Genomic DNA, 23053 nt, shown 5'->3' on the forward strand with positions numbered 1-23053 from the left:
CGAGCGAGGTGGCCATGCGATAGTTGAGAGCACGCACTATGGAATGTGCCACGGGTAGATGCGTACGCACCATCGCTGGCTCACTACCTTTAATGTGCGGACGAAAAACCGATAAGATAAGATAAGATCCGACACCACTACCCTCTCTACACGCTGGCCCATCTTAGTGGGCCAGTATGATGGCCCATAGTGTAGAGGAGCCATACGTTCTTATAACCTTTTTATTCTAACCATCAAAATAAAATCGATGTGTTATTTGGGCTCTCCTCTCCCTGTTTAATATCGTATCGTTTAGGTATCTTCGTGGCTAAAAGAGTTTCGATTACTCGGAGGGTTTGGGTTGAACGTCCTATTTGTTTTACAAGCTTTGTTGGTACAAGAGATAATTTGTTTTTGAAATCTAGACAAATATGAGATCCCCGAGGGCATTTAGATATTTATGTTGTCAATTATGTCCAGGTTCGCCATCATGTATTATCAGAGGGGCCGAGGTGCTCAAAAATATCTGAACACGCACTCTAGCGCCTTGACAATAGAGGCGTGTTCAGATATTTGTGATGGCGCTCCGATATATCTGATGACGACTGTTCATTAACGTACTAATTAAGTAATTATAAAATTACTACCGAGCGTTGAGAGGTTTAAGGGTTTGAGAGGTTTAAGGGATTTTTCATGTTTGTTTGTTCCATGGTTGTCAGACGATATCTTCAGTATTCTTTATTAAGTATTAATGAACTTTCACAGATTTTTAAAAATATACAGTTTTTAATATCGAGTATGAGAATCAGCCTGAAAGTTAAGGAGCGTGAAGATATAGGTACCTTACATCAGTATCTTAAATCAGTGAGTATTAGGTAGGCCTAATATTCATTTATTTTAATATATTTAATTTTCTTATTATATTTGCAAAATAAACCACGACACTGTATCAACCTCAATGAATACTACCTACTCTTGAAAGGGATGTAGTCAAGAAACCGAACACACTATGTCGTCGTGTTTAATTAATCTAAGCCTACATTGTCACCGACTTTCACTGGTCGGCATACCGATGCCGTGTCGGTGCCAAAATATTGAGGACACAGGGCCATATCAATAGGCCGCTAAACTACATGAATTGTCCAATGCATCATTTTTATCAGGTCTATCACGTATTTATTTGTTTGTATGTATGTTTGTGTGTATGTATGTGTTGTTTGTCACTTCTGGATGAGACTGGCTCGGGACCGGGATAAGTGGCGTACTAGAAGAGAGGCCTATGCTCAGCAGTGGGCGATAAAAGGCTGATATGATGATGATGATGTATGTATGTATGTATGAATATACTTTATCGTACATAGAAATAAAAACACGAAAACAGTTACAGAGTAAATTAAATATAACAAAGGCGAACTTATCCCTGTATGGGATCTCTTCCAGTTAACCTTTGAGGAAATGAGTAAAACAGAAGTAACGGTGAATGAATGACAAACACAAACAAAAGTGTACAATCACTGAAATTAATGAAATGCACGTTTTGAATACACATTGATACAAATATACAGAGATAGAAAATTTGTTTGAGTAATATTATTTTAAATAATTAAATATTGGACATGACCGGTCTGGCCTAGTGGGTAGTGACTGCCTATGAAGCCGACGGTCCTGGGTTCGGATGCCAGTAGGTAAGATTTATGTATTTGGCTTAGGCATTCTCTAATATCTAGAAAGTTATGAAATGTTAATGTATTCTGTGCTAGAAAACGACTTTTAATAATAACTATAAAAAATAAACTCCTAAGAATCGCGACTGACTACAATAATAAAAGAAAGTGTATTATTGTTTGGTCTAATGACAATTTGCCACCTGTCTAAAATTGGTGTCACAGGGCCAGAGTCAACGGGTCGCTAAACGAATAAATTAATTGTCTATGGCGGCAGTAGGGCAGCCTTTTTATACTACTCTATGATTGATTAGCTTTTGACATTCGGTAATCAATGCAATCATAGTAGAAATACCCTCCTTTTACTTTGTCGTAATTGGGTAAGTAACAAAATAAAAACAGCAGACATTATTCATTTTAGTAAAGGAGGATTATTCATACAATACAATATCTTTATATCAGTACCCCTAGTGTAAATTTTATCGACATCATAACGTGACGAACGCGTTTGCGTTAAGTCTCATTTTGTATAGGATTTTGAGTTTCCAAAACGTCCCGCTTGGCGCGCTCTTTCTAAATCCAATACAAAATGAGACTAAACGCAAACGCGTACGTCACGTTTCAAAATCGAATTTATTTACATTAGGGGTACCGAGTGCTTTCGCACTTACATACTTGTTAGAACGTGACAGGCATGGTGAGTAAAGTATTGGATAGCCAATTAACAAATAAATTAACTGCCAAAACTTCCTGCAAAACTTTATCCACCAGTTAAGCTTATTTGAAACGCGAAACGCCAACGATGACTTTATTCGTCAGATAAGTGGCAAATAGCTTATTCAGGACTTTACTTGGTCATTGTGAAACAGGCCCTTAATCTAAGAATTACGCTACTTCTTTGACTTGTTGAGTCCAGAAACGGAATAAGTATAGGGCAGAGATATTTGTCCACAATGACGTTTAGAATGCCGTTGGAGTTCTGACTACTCGTATATGAGAGCTAATTTCCTTACCTATTGTAAATCTCATCCTCTAATTCTTTCAATAACAATTTCTTTTAGTTCTAAACGCACCGCCTACAATCTTTTCTGCTTTGCCCTAAGGTTGACTGGTAGAGAATGCCTCATGGCATTAAGGTCGCCTTTTGTACATTGTTTCTTTTGTGCAATAAAGTTTTAAATAAATAAATTTATAAAGTTATTTACAGAAAAAGAAAAAGGGAAACAATTTTCCAAACCAGCGGAAGAGCAATTCCTAGTTGAGCAACTTTTCAAATCTCGAATTTTTGAAGCTATGTTTCTGTCGCGCTGCGGTGGGCGGGAGCCGGAGCTATCTAAGTGTGAGTGCGCGCACACAGACGCGAGACTCGTGCGCTCGCTCATTGCGCGCCGTTCCGTCGACATCGCCCGCGAGCCAGACGGAATTTATTCTGCGCTGCCCGACGCAAGTTGTTTTTGTTGTTACCACGTAATATTGTTTTTCATTTTTATATTATACTGTATCTATTACACCCTAATACCAAACACCCTATCACCTGTACTAAATGTATTTTACACCTATGATGACGAAATAATAAATGATTGATTGATTGATTGATATTAATTACTATATAGGTAAAAACTGCAAAAAAGAATGATGTCTCAGCTTCGGTTGTCGTCGTACAGTCAAGTGCAAAAATATGTATCGAAAGAATCGTCTCATAAATATGGTACTACGCTCTTATTACACTGGAATAAGATGCTATGGGACATATTTTTGAGTAAGATGTGTACACCTATATTTTTACACTTGACTGTACCTATCCGTATCAGTAAGTTGGGAGTGATCATGACGTGTTCTGAAATTTTGTAAGTAGGTATAATTAATATACCTATGGTTAAACTACAATCTATTTAACTTGTAGTACGATGGGGCTAAACTTGGGCCGCCTTATTGAAGAACGTATCGCAATGACAATCTGGGTTTTTTTATTTATTATTAATTTTTAAATGTTTCTGTTTTTATTATTATATTGTGTAATAAGTAATGTATGGGTCTTGTTATCCGAAATAAATGATTAAATAAAATAATGCCGGACAATTTTGGGACCAATTGAGAGAACTCGTGAAAAAATGTTTTTTCGAGATCTCAACACGTGACAGGTTCTTGAAGTACGTAGCCAATCGTTAAATAATAACCGTAGATTATCGGCCTGAATTTTGGTAATCTTCAATATAGAACGGTTTTAGTTTTGTACCTGTGTAAAGATGAGACATACTTTTTTTTAGGGTAACGAGTGTTTTGCCATCAAGGGAGAACATTGGATGGTGAAAAAAAGTTGCTTCTAATGGAAAGAGAATAAGGTATCACAAAGAAATAGGTCCGGTGTCTATCCTTTTGTATCCGATCTTAAGGCTAGGTTCAGATGACAAGCGCTCAACGCGCGTTTTGATAACGCGCGTTTACAACTACATATATTTTATTCAGGTCGTACACATGCTAACGTTATTATATCGCGCGTTAGCATGTGTACGACCTGAATAAAATATATGTAGTTGTAAACGCGCGTTATCAAAACGCGCGTTGAGCGCTTGTCATCTGAACCTAGCCTAACCCTGATACAAAAATTGGTAAAATTGTGGCTCTCAAACTTTGATACCTATGTCATAAGGCAATTTGATAAGTAAACAATGTGCTAAGAAACCTCTTATTGTAAGGTTTACCCGAAGTAATAAAAAAAAAACCACTAAAATAATAGATACGTTGCGAAGTTTTGACAATTTAAGATTTCGTGAACTGTACAGGTTTAGGGAAAGTGTAAATGTACTGTTTATTGAATGGAATGTACTGGAAGATATTAAGTACTTAAGTAGGAGGGACAAAAATCATAATAAAAAATAATCGTGCCCAGTCATTTTTAATGAAGGTCGCCAAAAAAATAAGAATCAAACTTAGAAATCAAAAAGACTAAGTATTTCTTTAACAAGGTCAAGGTCACTGAGAGCCCATCTTGAAGTATCGAAAATAATTAAAATTGCGATTTTGTTGTTTTAATTTTGCAATTATGTATATATATAGTTGATATACAATCTTTTTTTTTTGATAAAATTTAAGGATCGTATGTAAAGAGTAAAGTAAATATATAGGAAAAGAGAGCCCTCTTGAAGCATTTTAAGGAAACTAATTTCGAAGCCCTATCTCTATTTTGTATCCGTAACTAGCAATGTATGTATGCGTGCACATCTACATATGCATCCGTATGTGTAGGTACTTTATTGCGAAAAATTGCTCATTTGCTATCTATTTTACTCGATTTTGTTATAAATTTCAACATGTATCATCATCCCTATACAATATAAATACTCTTTATTGCACACCTCAATAAAAGAAAACAATACAAAAGAAAACATACACATAAGCACAGGTAAACAACATGCGGTCTTATCGCTAAAAGGCAACCTTTGGGTTGCGGAAATTAAAAAAATTACATTGTCAGTAACCGTCGCGCTGCACGGCTAGCACATGATTACACGCGGGATAACTCGCGCCGCGAGAAACAACAGTCGCGTGTCACAAATTTCTATCTCGACCTATCAGTTTCTCGATTTTGGTAGCATAATTTGGCAGATCGAGAAAAGAATTCCACGCGAGAGAGTCATCCCGCGCGCGACTTAGCCAGTGTGGCCATTTATACTTGGAACAAACTTTTCTTTCGTGGCAACACTGAATCGGTACTAACATAATCGGAAAAATAATGAATAGTCAGCTTTAGAAACGGAACGTCCCTAGTCACGATAACTTTGTCTCCTTCTCGCAGTATTAAGATTAAAGAAATAGCAAATATTATGTTGAAGTCGGAAATGTCAATGTGACAATCATAATTTGATTCGCTTTGTCGTTACAAGTTGGAGTACATTATTATATCTAAAGAATTATCTTTAGGTAATTATACCTACCTAATAAGAAAATTAACTTTCTTTTAGGACCAAAGTCAACAAAACTTCGACAAAATATGCATCTCGCGACCCTCTAGCCTCGAAGACAGTTTCTCTCCTTTTGACGTTGAAACGCGGGATATTTTCTCTCCCATAGTGCACTTGTGCTACGAGTTTCGAGAGTATCTCGCGTGGAACTGTCAAACGACAAAATTATGTCGCTTTGACATTTGTCCGCGAGACAGCGGGTTGTCGCGCGCGTCTTATGCTACCGATTCGCGAGAAAGCTCTATGTCGCGGCATTTTATCGCCTGTCGACTGTCGCGCCCGTCATGTGCTAGCCGTGCTGGTAGTGGTACTGGATAAAAAAAATAATGGTACGAAAGTGTGATCAAGAAAACAATAAATGTGATAATTAAGGTCAGTAGGTAAATTGAAGAAAATTTGATGAAATCACTGCTGTTTTTTAAATAGGTAAAGATCTGATTGTTTCTGGTTCGATCTTTACCTGGAAGGGTCAAGATCGGATATCGGTCTACAGCAGTGCTAGGTCTGTTAACACAATTACAAAACAAACACAGTTTCATCACAATACGCAAAATAAATTACAGAGCGAAGATCGGATAGAAGGAAAAATTCGCGAAATTTACCTTGCTCTCTGTGATTGCACATAGCACAAGCCCGACTCCCTGAGCGACGCGGGGACACTGACAGTCGAGGCGCAATGAAATGGCGTCTTACACAATGTTGCCAACATTAAAAAATAAAGCCAAATTAGGGGGAAATGAATGTCCTACGTTCTTCACCCGCATCCGGTATTTACCCCACATACCTTAATCGTTGAACCGCCGCATTTCAAAATGGCCCTTATTTTGATATCGGCTAGCCGTAATGTAATACGGCGGATTACACAATACGACTGCGATACTTATATATAAATCCCCTCGTCAATGTAATTTCATTAAATTTGCTATCTAGTGGCAAACATCAAAGTAGTTATCTTTTACTTGTGACGCACAAGTGTGAGCAATGTAAAATACTATATTTCTAAAAAAAAAAGCCTACTACGTAATAAAAGAAAATGTGATTATTAAATTATACTACGAAAGGTGGTCAAATCGCAAAATGCTGTCGTTTTATTTAAAATAATGAAATAATTAGACCAGTTCCGATAGTACCGGGAAATCCCGGTTCTTTAAAACAGTACCGGTTCTGCAATCCTTATAAGGATGTTATGCCCATCACTATTCTTTCTGTGTACGTATATTTAGAAACTGTCTCCGCCTCCAATTCGTGCGATAGGGACAACTGCAGCTCGGACCGAAATTCACTCGCAAAAAACTCAAAAATCGAGGTTTCGCTCTCGACTGTTTCCTCCTCCAAAACGCAACTAATCATTATGAAATTTTGGAAATTGCAAGAGGAAGAAATAATCTATGCCGCTATGTTTTGATTTTTTGGATATTTTTTGTCATATTTGTATACTGTGCCTTTTTTTTACAGCCAATTCAATTTAGCCGTTTTTGCGATTTTCGAGGCGCTGTATCTTTCTTCAAAATAAAATAATCCAAAAAAGCAAAACATAGCGGCACAGATATTGATGATATTAATCTTATTTGAAAAAATCACTGCTCTAGGTTAAAAATCCAGGGAGGAATCAGTCGAGAGCGTTTGTATGGAAAAATCGCAACTAGGAATTCCTCTTAATTGTAGCCGCATTTGACACTTGACGTTTACGTTAGCGACTGTGTGAACTCGATCGCAGTCCATCCCGCTCACACTGATGAATTGGTGTGATAGAGAGCGATAGCGAGTTCACGCCGTCGCTGACGTAAACGTCAAGCGTCAACTCGTGGTAGCCGTGTTGCTTAAAACGACTAAGGAAGACCCACGAGGTTATTCTGCGATTCTCCGTAATATTTTTCCCTGTACCTAGTACCTACCTCAATTCAATAAATTCATCACTTTCGTGGTTTTTTCATGAAAACGTGTTCACAATTAACCATCATACAGTCCACGGTAGCTACTAGCTATCATTGGTCCGTCGAGCCGGATTATATTCATTTATATTCTCATCTCGTGTACACTCATTATAAGTGCACTTAAGTGCCTTAAACCAGGATACGTAAAGATAAGAAAATAAAGGTCACGTATTGTCTAAGGTTCGTCTAAAAACAATTTGTATGAAGACTTTACCGCCTTGTGAATAAGGCCTACATTCTTTGAGGAAAAATCTGTTTTTTTTAAATACTGAAGTGTCTAAATCACAGACCATTTATTGAACTAGATCCAGCAAGCACTCTCAGTAGTAGTTAAGTATGACAACTTTAAGGTGTCGGGTTGGGTTTTGCATGGTTTCTAACACAAGTTGAATAACGTTTGTTTTTTAAGTAATAGATAAAATCTTTACTAATAAGTTCTGTCACATGCCTGGATTCAAACCCAGGGCCTCTATCTTTCTAGGAAAATCCATTACCGACTAGGCTACAGTGGCTGTTAAACGATGAAGACAACGAGTATACTATAAACTTCTGCGAACGATCCCCTCCCTAAGTCTTATATATGGTGGAAATATTCGCTTTATTGGGTAAGGTCAAGCCTTCCTATCTACCAAGGTAACTCAGATGGAGGAGTACCGGGCTAGCGATCCGGTGGTCGTGGGTTCAAGTCCCACCAAAGACAATGAATTTATCCACTTGTTTCTATACATATAACATTTTAGCAGATTTTAATATAACATTTTACTGTAGTGGGTATAATGAGTTAGTTACAATAAAACGCTTAAACTGACAATAAGTGTTCGCCTCGTATACGACCCTAACACCGATCCTCACATGGCGATCCTGCCCGGATTATTTATAGCGCAATGAGACATTTCCTATACAATCATAGATCGTACTCGAGAGGGCATTTTGCGGGGACCCCAGTTAAAGCAGTGCCGCTTTCTACAAAGATTTTCGTACCATGAGCCGTAAAAGTGCAGTCGTTTCGTCGTCGCAAGTCGTTTTCAGTCAATTAAATTCATAATTTCTCCATGTAATTTCGCAGCTCACTGTACAGTGTACACTAACCCGCCTTTTGCTATATCTATTGCACGCGCATATTTAATTATATTGCTGTCCCGCCCATGATGCCGGTTGTAAATGTCAATGTGCGAGCTTCACAGCAATATAAATATGCGCGTGCAATAGGGATAGCAACAAGCGAGTCAATGTACGAGAATCTATGTGGAAAGCTTGTTGAAAGGAGCTCTAAAAATTACAAATGAAGTACAGGGTATTTGCGGTGTCTAAATAGTTAAGTATTTGGTCTGTGTTCTAAATGCAAATGTGACACCCACTAAGCGATGTGTCTTGTAAGTCGTAACAATGCGGAAATGTAACAAGTTGAGCTATTGTCTGTCTGTGTGTCTGTGACGTAACTTTGCAATGTTATGAAATTTTCAAATAAAAAAAGGTATCTCACAGACATAATTTGGGAATAAGTTTATTTAGTCACCTGTAATAATTCATGGGGTTAATATATAGGTCGTACTGAGCAACTTTCACTATGGGACCAACCCAGAAATCGCAAAATTCCCAAAGCCACCGCAAAGGCCCCATAGTAAAATTCACCCCGTAAATGATTGTAGGTGACTAAATAAACACCTGTATGTATTTACAGATGTTAAGTATAGATGTCGTATTTTAACTAATTTTAAATAAGAAGAGGTACAAAGAGGAATGGAATTAGAAACTGATAAAATACTCCGAGTCTCCCACCAGTCTTTGGAAATCTACAAGTCAGTTAAAAACCGGACAAGTGCGAGTCAGACTCGCCCACCGAGGGCTCCGTACTTTTTAGTATTTATTGTTATAGCGGCAACAGAAATACATAATCTGTGAAACATTCAACTAGCTATCATGGTTCATGAGATACAGCCTGGTGGCAGACGGACAGACTAACAGACAGACGGACGGACAGCGGAGTCTTAGTAATAGGGTCCCATTTTACCCTTTCGGTACGGAACCCTAAAAATGGCGCTAATAGATCACCCAGCCACGGAGCCACGTGGATTTGATTATGACTCGGTGTGCAATACTTCTGTTTCGAAGCGTATGATGAATGACCGCAAACATTTAAACACGAAAACAATCCACTAGTTAGCCTGCGGTTATTTAACATTCCGGCACGTTCGCCTTTCTCTCGCTAATCTGAATAGTTCGGTGATATGAGTGGCAGTATAATTACTTCAAGTTCGTCGTAGCACAGATATAATCGCGTTATACTGATACTAACAGAAAACTATTTAATTAAAATAGTGAAGATTGAAGGGATTTTTAAAAAGTGGCTGTGACAGAATCGGACAGACAGACGGACATGACGAATCTATAAGGGTTCCGTTTTTTGCCATTTGGCTACGGAACCCTAAAAATCGACTTTCGAAAAAGGGAAGAAAATGCATGATCACTTGACGAATTTCTGCACCTGATTTATTTTATTTTCAGTAAAATTAAATATATTCTGTTGTGTAAAGAAAATCGTGTCAGTCAACGCACAGTGAAACGATGGCATACTTGTAGTTGATGGACATAAAAAAAATCTGTTGTAGACGATATTTTTGTTGTCCTAACAAAAATCTGTAACTGTAGTAAGGAAACTTGGGAACCTGTTCTGGACTATCCCTCCCAAATTGTATGATTCTTTATAACATTTTCAATTCTCGGGTTTTGAACACGTAAATAAATATTTTTTTTATAGTAATTTGATATGTATCATTCTTTGTCAACACCATAATAAGTTATCATCGAAAAACAGAAAAATCTCATGTCCAAGTATGGCGTCGTTCGACGGTGCTACGTTTTCAGTAATTATCAGAAATGCTTGATTGTTATATTGTTTGTACTGGTCAATTACGAAGGTTTAGTTATAATCCAATGAGCATTGGGCTGAGTAATAGGTTTCCGGGTGATTGTCGCCATTTTTGCCCAGTACGAAACAAGGCCGAGCTAAATATACAACTTTTACGGATACTTTGCATATACTAATGGCGTGAATGGAAAGGAAAAGCTGACTACAATCCTTGGACAATACCGCTATGGAAAGGGAATTTATTCTAAATTTAAGCATCTGTATTTTTTTAAATTATATAGCTGTAACTTTGCCAAAAGCGGTGAATTTTTCCTTTAACATGAAACAGTAGTGGTCATTTTTCCATACAAACTTTCTCGACATTTTCCTCTTTGAATTTTGGAACTAAATTAATAATGTTTTTATGTGTGTTCAATATTGCGACAGCACTGTCGAACGACGCCATACTTGGACATGAGATTTTTCTGTTTTTCGATGATAACTTATTATGGTGTTGACAAAGAATTATACATATCAAATAACTGTAAAAAAAATATTTATTTACGTGTTCAAAACGCGAAAATTTAAAATGTTATAAAGAATCATACAAATTTTTTCCCAGTTCTTATAAAAACAAGAATATTAAAAAATGCAAAACGCACTGACACAGGCACTGGTAATATTGGACACACATAAAAACATTATTAATTTAGTTCCAAAATTCAAAGACGAAAATGTCGAAAAAGTTTGTATGGAAAAATGACCACTACTGTTTTATGTTAAAGGAAAAATTCACCGCTTTTGGCAAAGTTACAGCTGTTTTTTTCCATTTTGCGTTTAATAAAAAAAAAGTAACGTCGTTTGAAGACGTATCTGCTTGATAACTAAATAGTTGAGTATGGGTTAGCACATTGTTACTGTTGAATTCTCAATGTAACTTGGGACTAGAACATTCTTACAGTAGAATCTTACGCTACGCGTCACCCTAAGGCGAGTAAAGGATGACTCACGCTAGAAGGGTCCGGGCCGAGGCTTCCGACGCTTCGTTTTGTATGACGGGTGATCGGTGACCACGTGGTACTTTCTATAGAAAACTGAAGTGTCGGAGGCTCCGGCCCGGGCCCGGACCCAGACCGTTCTAGCGTTCTAGCTAGAATCATGCTTTTAAGGTGGATCTGTGAGCTATAGACCTCGTAAACACCCGAACCGACAAAAAAATCGATTAAAGAATTTGGTCACCAAATATCACGAAAATTGGTTGAAAAATGCAACCTTAGGCGAATACTTTCGCTCGGTCAATAAACGTATTAAACATAAAACAGGTAATAATTAAAAAATGCGTAAGCCAACTAAATCGCTAAAAATTGTACGCAATTAATTGCCGTCAAAACACATGTGTTAAATTTTTTTACTTTAGAAATAATTCACAGAATTCACACCCCACGGCAGTGAAAAATGCTAATATTCTGGTCACAAACCACTTATTACAGACGCGAAGCGGTAAACGACTAATTAACACTTCTCCTTAATTGCCTATGAAGTTTACATTTAATTAGGCTGCGTATAAAACATTTCTTTAGAATTACAAATTATTACTGTGGTGAAATTTAACAGGTCGATGCTTCAAAGCAGCAGTTTTAATAATCCTTGTAAAACATGACTAACTTACAGACGGACCGTGAATGGTGAATGCAACGATTATATAGGAGGAAAAGTTATCATTTTTATATGACACATAGTACCTACTTTTTGGGTATTATGTACACTTGGGTAGGTCGGTACTTTATCGTATTGTTACAGCAATTTCACTAGTTTACTAGTATGGCTTAAGATTTAGCATTAGGAGCTCTCCGTCAATCAAACAGTCAATCATAATTTATTCACAAGAACATATGGTACAGGTACAGTCAGCATCAAAAGTAGCGGATCAAACAAGGTTTCAAAAGCATCTACCATTCTGCAATAGCTTAAGAAAAGTTGACGGTTCTATATGCAGAACAATTAAGACTGTAAAAGATATACTTTTGAAGGTGAATTTTAGAGATTTATCTATATTTGGAAAAGTTATCCGGGATATCAGATACTTTTGGCGCGTTGTTTCATCCGCTACTATTGATGCTGACTGTACATGGGATGTTACGTCCGTGATTAATTTTATATTTAGTCATGGGTGTTTTCTATGTAAGTACATATATGCCTATACCCATATCGTTACCTAGTACCCATATATATCGTTGCCTAGTACCCATAGTACAAGTTTTGCTTAAAATTTTGCAAGTTATATAATCACCAGCAGTATTGGTTTATTTTATTTAAATAACACAATTTAGCAATAACGATAATAAAATGTGAATAAAAGTACAATAGAAACTTAAACTAATTAAAAACTAAAAATCTATATCTAAAGAGGGCCCCTGGGGCATAGTGCCAAAGATACTGGCAGCATTTCCTCGCTGAATCGCAACGCTTATTCGTTGAGTGAGGAAGCTGCCAGCTCTTTTGTCCCCTGTAACGTCAACCAGCCGTTTGGCCAAATCATTAAAAAAGCTCTGAGCTCCCGGGCCCCACGGACCGAGGGTCTCGACACCGAAAGGAGCAAAGTTATAATTGGCGTCGAGACCCCTGTATTTCCTCCTTTTGAGGGTCTCGGCAGCCTCGGCAGCCGCACCCGCTTTCTTTGTAGTACCGTGAAGGTGAGACGGTGCCAGTGTGTCCACGCAGGTCGCGTCCCACACCAACACTCGTCCCATCCTCCACGGTATCAGTGACATACCATCAGGTCTCTTGCCATCGTCCCGGGCTATACCGGCCGGCTCAAGTATCGCAGGCACGTTGACGGTGACAAGAGACCTGCGGATAATGTCGTTGAGCGCGGCGTGACGTGACAATCGCCCCGCGCTTCGCTGGCAAGACAGACCATGACGCCCCCGCTCGTCCACGTCACTCCCACAGTGGCATTTATTACTCCCACAGTTTTGCTTAGATTGGGGCTGGGTCGATCTGTGTAAGATCTTCCCCAAATAGTTATTTATTTTATTTCTTTATTGGGAAAAAGTGCAGTCACGGAAGTGCCTCCTACACGCATAATATTCGCCTAATCATGAACGGAAACAAAATTCCTACTTCTTAGCTACAATAGCCACTCGAGGCTTCAAATGCATTTTATTTTCTCACTCAATAAACTGGAGTTACATAACAGAAGTGCATTGTTGTGCCGTCTGTCTGTCCGACACTAGACAGTAACGGACGTCGAAGGCATGTCAGAGCACTGCAATAAATTGTATCGGCTGTATCTAGAATCAGACGGAGATTTTCAGGAAAATTCTGGGTTCTTTCGCTCCTAATTTTAGTTTTCTTTAGCTACATTTTACCCTTTTAAACACACAGTAACGATTTTCGCATTTATGAATATCACAACTCGACTTGTAATAGTTGTAATAATAACTATGAAAAAAATTATAGTTAGTTTTCTATATTACTATTTTTGTTATTTTAATTAGAAGTAGCACCTAGTTTAGGTGCTTTATAATCAGAAATTTGAATTAATGCCATATACGAAATAAAGTCGACTTCTAATATCCTGTTTCTTACTGTATAAGTCATCACACATCTATATATGTGCTCACTAATAATACGTCTCTTTGCTCATTAAGGGGATGTTTAGATATATTTGAGCGCCTCGGCCATTCCGATATAACTGACTATACTAAGCAACAAAATATGTTTTCTCAAAACGTAACAACCGAAGCTCCTTATCTTGTATAATTGTAATTATAACACCGTTCCATAGACAATAACAATCTGTTGTCGATGGTTATCTGTGGTTCAGAACAATGGCCGTTTAAATGTTAATGCCATTCACTGCAGTTAAATATTATGACTGTTGCCTCCGTTGTGAAGGCTTGGATAGTTTTAGTTTTGAATTTTTGATACGAATATCGTGATCATTTGATGTAATAACGTATTATTAAATCGCTCGGTATATTATGTGTTTTGGCATTCCTTTGGTAGTTCATAGATTTTCTGTCTCTGTGGTGGGGGATGAGCGCATACGGCGTGGCAAAAATGTGATCTTTCATGGGCTTCTATATTATTTGACATCTGTTAATTGGCATATATGTAACTAATGGGTGTTTTCAGAAGACTGTTAAGTTCGCGAAAATTAAAATAATTCGCGGATATAAATTAAATAACGTTTTTAGGGATCCGTATTCAACTTGGAACCCTTAATAGTTTCGCAATGTCCGTCTGTCTATCCGAGGCTTTGCTCCGTGATCGTTATAGTTATCGACAAAGTGCTAATTTATTTTGTCTTATTGTTACAGGATCTCATCCCCGTCCAAGACACCGAGACGTATCTCCTCAAAACGCAAAATGCCATTACCAACCTTCAAGCCAAGCTCAACTCCCGCCCCTCTATTCCCCCCCTACTCACCTCCAGCCTCATCAGCGAGAAGACCGCCATCTCCCGTCTTCCAGTCTCGCAGTTAAGCCGGTCCAACTCACTCAACTACAGGCTAAGAAGAAAAGATACTTCAGGGGATAGCAGTCCTTTGAGAAGTCCAGGAAACTATATTATTACCGGTTCAGCCAAAATGCCAGAAAGCACAAAGATTTTACTTAACAGCACTTCGAGGTCTCTAGACACGGATAAACGAAAACGCGATTCTAATATGAACAGTCCTTCCTCAGAAAGAGGTTTGTTAAGCAACAGTTCTGATGATAAAACCATCTCAAATCGTCCGCAATACGATGTTGACGCGATTCTTTCACCGCATAGAAAACACATTAGGAACAAATCTTTAGATGGCCCAGATTATTTCAACAGTAATGCAAACAATGCGAATCAAGTTTCTCTTAAGACGGTACTGAAGAATAATGCTGAGGCATATCCGAGGATCGATATCCGTTACCAGGGCGACAAGAAACATCAGAGGGTAGCCAGCGATGGGAAAAAACCTGGCTATACTAATTACGCTCCGTTCGGCTCTTCCATAAAACGATCGAGCTCCTTCAACACTGTTAATAAGAATAACAACTATTTGGATCCGCAGAGGATAACCTCTAGAAGATCGAGCGGACATTCAGAGGAATACAAAGACTATCTATCCGATGAATCTGACAACGCATCTTACGAAAAATCCCAAGACAGGTACAAACGCACACATCGCGGTAGAATCGATTCTCCAGACTTAAAATCGATTGCGCCTGCAAATTCTCCAAAATGTCCAAATACCCCAGAAATGCAAAGAAAATTCGGGCCGGGATTGGTCAGAAATTCAGTACGAGTGACGAATAAAGAGCGAATGAGGGCGTCAGAACCGAGGGAGGTGCAGAAGCCAGTCGGTCATCAGAGTAGGAGGATATCGGAGCCGACGAGGCAGGCAGTGCTTAACAGGCTTACGAAGTCTAGGAGCTCGACGAGAGAGTTCCAGCCTAAACCTCAGGATAAAGGTATGTACCAGTAAAGTAAAGGTACGGCTACACGCTCCATATAATAATGCTGTTTTTGTCAAAAAATTAATTTTTAGTAGAAAACAACAGGCAACTTAGCGAGACAATTCTAACTATCGAATTTAAACTATACTAACACTAATGTAACTCGCGCGACATGTTTCGGAGAGCCTAGGTCTCCAGTTTTAAGCACTAGCCTAGCAGTACATGAGTAGCGTTCACGATAGCTGCTTGCTGCGTACTAAAATTCGAGTGAATAAAATACGTGAGTTACACCGTATAATTAGCTTAATTCTAACTATCCCAAAAACAATTAGTTTGCGTTGTTATTATTCCCGGTATCAAAGCACATATAAGATTAATTTTTTGCAAATAATATGAACAAAATATTAAATCAATTAAAATTTGATGAATAATCCCTACATAAAAATAAGTACGTAGGTAAGTACATAGATATAGTAGTCTGTGCTCTGCTCATAATTAGGTAGAACAGGATAACATTCTTAAGTAGATACTATGATTTACCGTTTTATTAATAAATGGCTAAAATGTAAAGTTCCTATGGCTACCTCCTGTGTATCACCGAACTTACATTTTTTTTTAATACTACGTCGGTGGCAAACAGGCATACGTCCTGCCTGATGGTAAGCAGTCTCCGTAGCCTATGTACACCTGCAACTCCAGAGAGGACCTTACTCACCGGCAGGAACACAACACTATTACATAAGTATAAATAAAATAAATAAATATTATGACATTATTAATTTATTACACAAATTGACTAAGTATCATAACAACCGGTGTAGCGGTTTCGAAGAAATTAACAAATTACCATGTTTTACTTTGGAGCAGCCTGTATGTGTTAGTAGCTCCTAAGGTAATATCCTCAAAGAATAGTATGGAACCTTCTTCGACCTTTTTGATAATCTTTTTTATTTATGACACTAATAAGCTTCTGACTTTTGAAAAATGTCATCATTATCAAATATTTTGAACAAATGTCAAAAACACTGCCAAAAATTAACACAGTGTGTTTCTTTTTGTTGTCGATTATTGCAAATAACTTTTGTTCGAAAAATTGATGTTTTTTATCTTTTGTTCTAATTAAAAAAATATTAACGTCAGAGCATTCCTGAGAAGTAACCCTACGTGGGATTTCAGGGTTTGTTTAATGGCTAAGGTCAGCCTGTATTCTATTAGGTAATCGAATTTTACGTAATATTTTTCAGTTAAATTTTAAGTATCACAAGGTGCTCAGCTCATATTATATTACACGCATAGATAATTAAGACCTTCCTATTGACCTTCTGTAATAGATCATGTTATTTCTTAATCACAAATCTACGTATATCGTGATATAATATCATTTCAATGAAATAGGGAAATGACGCAAAACAATTGGTTCGAAACTAACCACTGGCTAACTATTGTAAATAAACATTAGGGCGTTTACATTGACAGCCGTATTGTTGACGACCTGTCTTTCTGGCCTAGTCGGAAGTAACCCTATGAAGTCTATGAAGCCGATGGTCCCGGGTTCAAATCCTGATAAGTGCATTTATTTATGTGATGAGCATAGATATTTGTTCCTGTGGCATGGGTGGTTTCTATATATTTAAGTATTTATGAATATAATGTTGTCTAAGTACTCAAAATACCTTATTAAGCTTACTGTGGGGCTTAGTCAATTTGTGTTACAGTGTCCTATAATATTATATACCTATATGTTATATTAGACATATTTTCTAATAACTCACAAACGTGAGGTACAAAATAATAAACAAAACAGACTTAAAATAATACCAAAAAAGTACGTATACGTAAAATAATACGATCATTAAATTAATAGTAAATTGAGGTCTAAATTTAAATAGTACATTACGATACAAGTGCGAAAAATAGGAAATTCGAAACGAGTGGCGATAAATTAAAACACGACCGAAGGGAGTGTTTTAAATCGACACGAGTTGCGAATTACCTATTCGCACATGTATCGTACAACGTTTTACAGTACATATGGCCCTTTAAATGTTCGACACAGTAACATAATATGCTACTTCTCGCACTAGTGCTATAAAGTAGCCCCATATGTACTGTAAACTATATATTACCTACAATCTTCACTCATAACAAACAAAACACAAATAACAAAAGAAAGTCAGTGATTGATTACAATCATTACGGTAGCTATCGCCAAAACCGACGCTAAAATGAACAAACGAAGTTACGTGAACAGTAAACCTTACGTCTTCGGATCAAAAAACTACATATGTCTTCGATTTAGTAAAGCAGTGAATTACAATGGTAGATCACTCATTAACGCGTTTACGCATTATATTGAGTGATATCGAATGAATAAGGATAGTCTATTTTTCAAGTAAGCATATTACAATGCGCTTATGAACGTCAAATAAACCTACGCCAACTCTAACCCGAGATGATAAATGTGCGTGGGTAAATACGAGTAGCTATTTAGTTTAAACATTAACCCCCTTATTCATAAACGTCTACTAAAGTTACGATGCCGCTGTAATCGTTTGTCCCTTTCCGACGTATTGGTATGATGGAAAGGGACAAACTATTATTAGCGGCATCGTAACTTTAGTAGACGTTTATGAATAAGGGGGTAATTGTTGTGCAGTTATTCAGACTCTTCGGAGTAACTGTCTGAGATTTGTTGGAATATTTTCCATGGTAGACCACATCAGCCATTAACACTACGTTTACGCAAGATGTTGAGCTATTCAAAATAAACCACAAAACAGTACGTTATGAATGAAAACCACAGTTCAAGAGTAGTTTTAGTCATACCCGTACTATAACTGGTGGTGCGACAAAAATACTCACAGGGCAAGCCGGAGTCATGCCTGCTTATACTTACAGACATATATATAGGATGAGGTGCTCAATTATGTCAAATAGTCGGTGGGAATCGATTCTACGTACGCTCCACCACTGCTTAGGAAATTGATTCTATAGATTACATGGAATTGTCGGTCGAGGCGAAGCCGGGGTCGAAAAACATGCGAGGCTTTCTTATTTATCTAGTGGCCGAGGTTGTATACTATTTTTCTGCTACATGGAGCCGGAAAGCAGCAACTTCGTTTAGCACAGCGGGCCGAAAGTTGACGCTTACCAGCCGGACCGTAGAAAAATAATTTGTGCCTTAAAATTAAAATTGACAAATCGAACTATTTACGAAAGAACGTCACTATGTAAATGGTTCTTAATTTTGTATAGTGCCACTATGGTTTTTCAAGAGATATTCTTTGCATATAGTGAAAAATCCAGTGTGATCTGCCATTAGAGCGACTGTACGTTTCAAAAGGTCGAATATCGAAACTCACTCGTATCGATAAACATTCTTCCACATACCTTTGTCGACAGTTCGAACATAATGTCGGTAGTCGTAACGACGTTCGGTCGGATTCGTCTCGGTTGCAACACGAGGTCGCTCGATTGTTGTTGTTTGGCAACAGGTAGGGCTAATCGATTGGCTCGGTACAGCTATTATAGGTGTGCGATGTGAGTGGTTGGGATACTCGTAGTATAATAGTTTAGCATGAGTTGTCGTCTGCCTTCATTTCTCATACTTCACATGGCATTTTCGAATTTGAGTTTCGATTTTGTAATTTTTTTTTGTTTTTTGTTTTATTTAAGTGAGGACAAAAATCGTCTGTTTCCTAATATTTGGAATCATAAGTCGACGTTTTCAATGGAACAGTAGGACTAGCACAGGAATGGCGCGACAATATCTCGCTCACGAGATAGACTATCCGTCCTTCTCTAATTAATACAGTTAGAGGAAGACGGGTAGCCAATCTCGCTTCAATTCAGCTGATTTTGTCCCCGATTTTTGGGTTGACCCCATAGCAAACCTACATATTCATCTCTTAAATCTCAGAGTATGGCCAGACCATAACAAGGGACGTAGACAAGAGGCCAATCGTTCACGCTCTGTAGCGTAGTGTAATAATTATCTCTCTCTATCACTCTTCCATATTAGTGCCACAGAGACAGTTGCGTTTCGTTCGCTACGGAGCGTTACAGCTCAGTTTCATTGGTCGATAACTCGGTCGATTGATAACGACTAGTGAAACTCATAAGTCCATAGTTTGGTCGATATACAGCATGCGGTGACTCCCCGCAGGCGGTAAGGTTAAACGACTAATGAAACTCATAATGACATCATTTTGGAAATCTCCTGCACCCCGCATACGGGCCCTATCGAACAATGAAAACAGTCCTCCGAATGCGGGCCCCTTGGCATGCTTTACGGAAATCTCCCGCATGCGGGCATCAATACTATTGGAAGTATTAGAACAAATTAAATTATTTTCAGAAAATATTTTAATTTGTTTTTATTTCTTTTTTTTTGTATGTATTTTTTTCTTAGTATATGACATTTATTTCAGTTTATAATTTGTAAGTAGTTAGTCACTTTATATTTACTGTTTTTATAAAATAGGTGTTACTTTGCTAAAGGAGGGGAGTAAGTTTTCAATGCGTCTTTGAAACCTTGTCTTAAAATTAGATTGGTACTGCCATTTATTACATTCAGATCGACTACATATGGTGATATGTACTGTAAAATATATTAAGTCTCTCACAGAAAAGATCAAGATTTATAAATTTTTCGTTGTACTCGTACTTTACAACCTGCACGGCCTCCTAATAAAACTATTTCTTGTGTACGCAGTCCGACTACGGGGGACGTAAAAGAGTGGCTTTTTCCTGCAAGCACGTTCACAACGTCTAGGAACTCTAAATGAAATTGAATGTAATAAAAACGGAGCATCAATAATATTATTAATTATTTTATAAAGGATCAAAACATCTTATGGCGTACAGCGCCACTTGCTGTCAACATTGTGGCTTCTAAGTTTTTCTCTGCGTATTATTATTTATTATGTATACATAGACAATTATTATAATAATTATCATTTAATATTAACTTTCAGGTCAGAAGAAACCCAGCCAATACCGTTCATCATCTGCGCTCGCCTCCAAAGAGGCAGAGTTTAACAACTGGAAGAAACGATCTTCATACGACCCCATGAAAGCGGCTCAGGAGGGAAGGAGAAAACAGATGGCAAAGAGGCAGGAGTGTAACAAGGACGACCTTAGTTCTCCCAGGTACGGTATGGAACGGACAGCACTCATCTTCAAAGAGGCAGAGTTTAACAATTGGAAGAAATGGTCTTCATACGACTCTTATGAAGGTTGCCCAGGAGAAAGCAGATGACCAAGAGACAGGAGTGCAACAAGGACAACCTTATAATATTGTTACCATATTATCAAGAAGTGGTCTATTCTAAGTTCTGGTCACGACATTCATCGATCAAAAAAATTGTCTGATGTTTTGATTTTCTTTTTCAGCCACTCATCTCCGGTCCACCGCTCGCAATCCTTCCACACCACCAACATAGCGGATCTCGAGACCCTCGACTACTCATCCGAAGAAGACCCCATAACTCTACCAATAGACCCTATGATTACCTCCACTCACTCCGATATCTTGGACCTCAGGCCGAAGGAATACCGCGATTTAAGAAGACAGGCGGTCAATAATGATGTGGTCATGACGAGAGACTACGTGACTAATTTCCAGGTAACATATTTAGAAAAGTTTGCTCAATTGTCCGGTAGATGACACTGTTAGGTGTGGCGCTTTTTCTACATCGCGCTATCAATTGTTTCCCGTGTATAGTAGATATAGTTTGTATTGTTTGTTGTTGTATGAGAGGAATTTGAAAATTTCTTTGAAATTAATTACAGTTAAAGGTACGAGCGGGGCTTGGGCTTGAACCCTCGTTTTACTCAATTTCCTATTCGAAAGAAACATCCCTTACCGCTCAATCACTAGCCCTCGTATATAACATTCAAACATTGTTTTCACCTTTTATAGGTCAACCAACCCGCAGAGAAACTCAAACGCAGCGTACACACAGACAAACGGAAAACCTTCATCTTAGACGACATAACCCCGACCAAAGAGAACATAGATTTCCTCTCCAAAGCCGAAGCCATAGACAAGAGAAAAACGTTTATCCTAGACAGCGATACGTCTACGACCAATGGCAGTAGCCCGAGGAATTCGTCGATATTTAGTCATGAGAAGAGTATGACGACGGGGACGAGTGATACTGAAGGAGAGAGCGGGACGGAAGATAGGAGTGCTCCGGTTGTGATGAGACAGGGGAAGAAGCCGGCGGCACAGGCGAAGCAACAGAGGTAAGATCTTACTGTATTTTTATTATTTTGTATTTTATTTAAGTTATGTATTTCATTTAAATGTAAAGTCAGATAAAACGAGTATAGGGCTTAGACTCCGAGATTAGTCTATAAAGTCTTGTTTAATCTCATGTAAAGTATTTATACATGTTTAATCGGACGTAAGTTTCATTGAAATCTATAAAGGCAGGACAAAATTTGTTTACTCAATTATCCGGGAGATGGCGCTGTTATGTGCGGAACGATTTCTACGTTTCGCGCTAGCGTCTGTTTTCAGTAGATTTTATATAAGGTTTTGGTTATTTTTCGTTGCTTACGTCTAATACAAGGTCCCTCCACGTTGTCTGTTCTCAATACAAATTTGATTAGTAAAGACGTAGCCATTTTGGTGGCTACACTGCTTTGTATAGTATTGTGTGCGTAAAAATGTGTATGTGTGGGTTTTTTAGGGATGTGGACTGGTCGATTTATATCATGTTATATATCGATAAGCGCTAAACAGCAGAAGGGAATAGTGATTAATTGAAGAAAAATAAGCATCATAGATATAGCTAATGGATAATAAATATTTTATAATGTAATAAAATAAGTCGATTCTTGCGGAAAACATATTTTAGTAGTTATTTATATAAAGTATAGTATTGTAATAAAAAATTCGAACTAGTAGCTTAAACCTGTATCGTCACGCTAAAATCGTGACCTGATAACCACGAAAAGCATAAAAGCGTTTTTTGTTAATTTTAGGTATAATTAATCCTTTCAAGTAAAAATTAAAATTGTAAGAAATGTCGATAGTTTATCGACATGGCCACAGCAACGTGTTACACATTGTTAAATGTACATAAAAACCAAGTGGTGACAGCTGGCTTTTCCTTCATCTATTGAATCTCATATATCTCTAGAAGCTCTAATAATATGGTAGTCTGTTTGGAATGAGAAGAGTTGTGGAATGTATTGGGCCCCATAATTGGGACTCTA

General features: G+C 37.8%; 1 protein-coding gene across 3 annotated transcripts in view; it reads left to right on the forward strand.

Annotated features, from left to right (window-relative positions):
• The window catches only part of LOC133530987 (uncharacterized), a 76019-nt gene that overhangs the window by 46582 nt on the left and 6384 nt on the right, over nt 1-23053 (forward strand). For all 3 annotated transcript variants that reach the window (XR_009801424.1, XM_061869055.1, XM_061869056.1), the window contains exons 3-6: nt 14713-15841; nt 20803-20977; nt 21221-21452; nt 21750-22075. Coding sequence is in view for 2 of the 3 variants with exons in the window: in XM_061869055.1 (XP_061725039.1) it covers nt 14713-15841; nt 20803-20977; nt 21221-21452; nt 21750-22075 (1862 nt within the window). In the remaining variant the exon portion in view is untranslated. The remainder of the gene's footprint in view (nt 1-14712; nt 15842-20802; nt 20978-21220; nt 21453-21749; nt 22076-23053) is intronic.

This window comes from Cydia pomonella, chromosome 24, assembly GCF_033807575.1.
Source record: "Cydia pomonella isolate Wapato2018A chromosome 24, ilCydPomo1, whole genome shotgun sequence".
NCBI classification, from domain to species: Eukaryota; Metazoa; Arthropoda; class Insecta; order Lepidoptera; family Tortricidae; genus Cydia; species Cydia pomonella.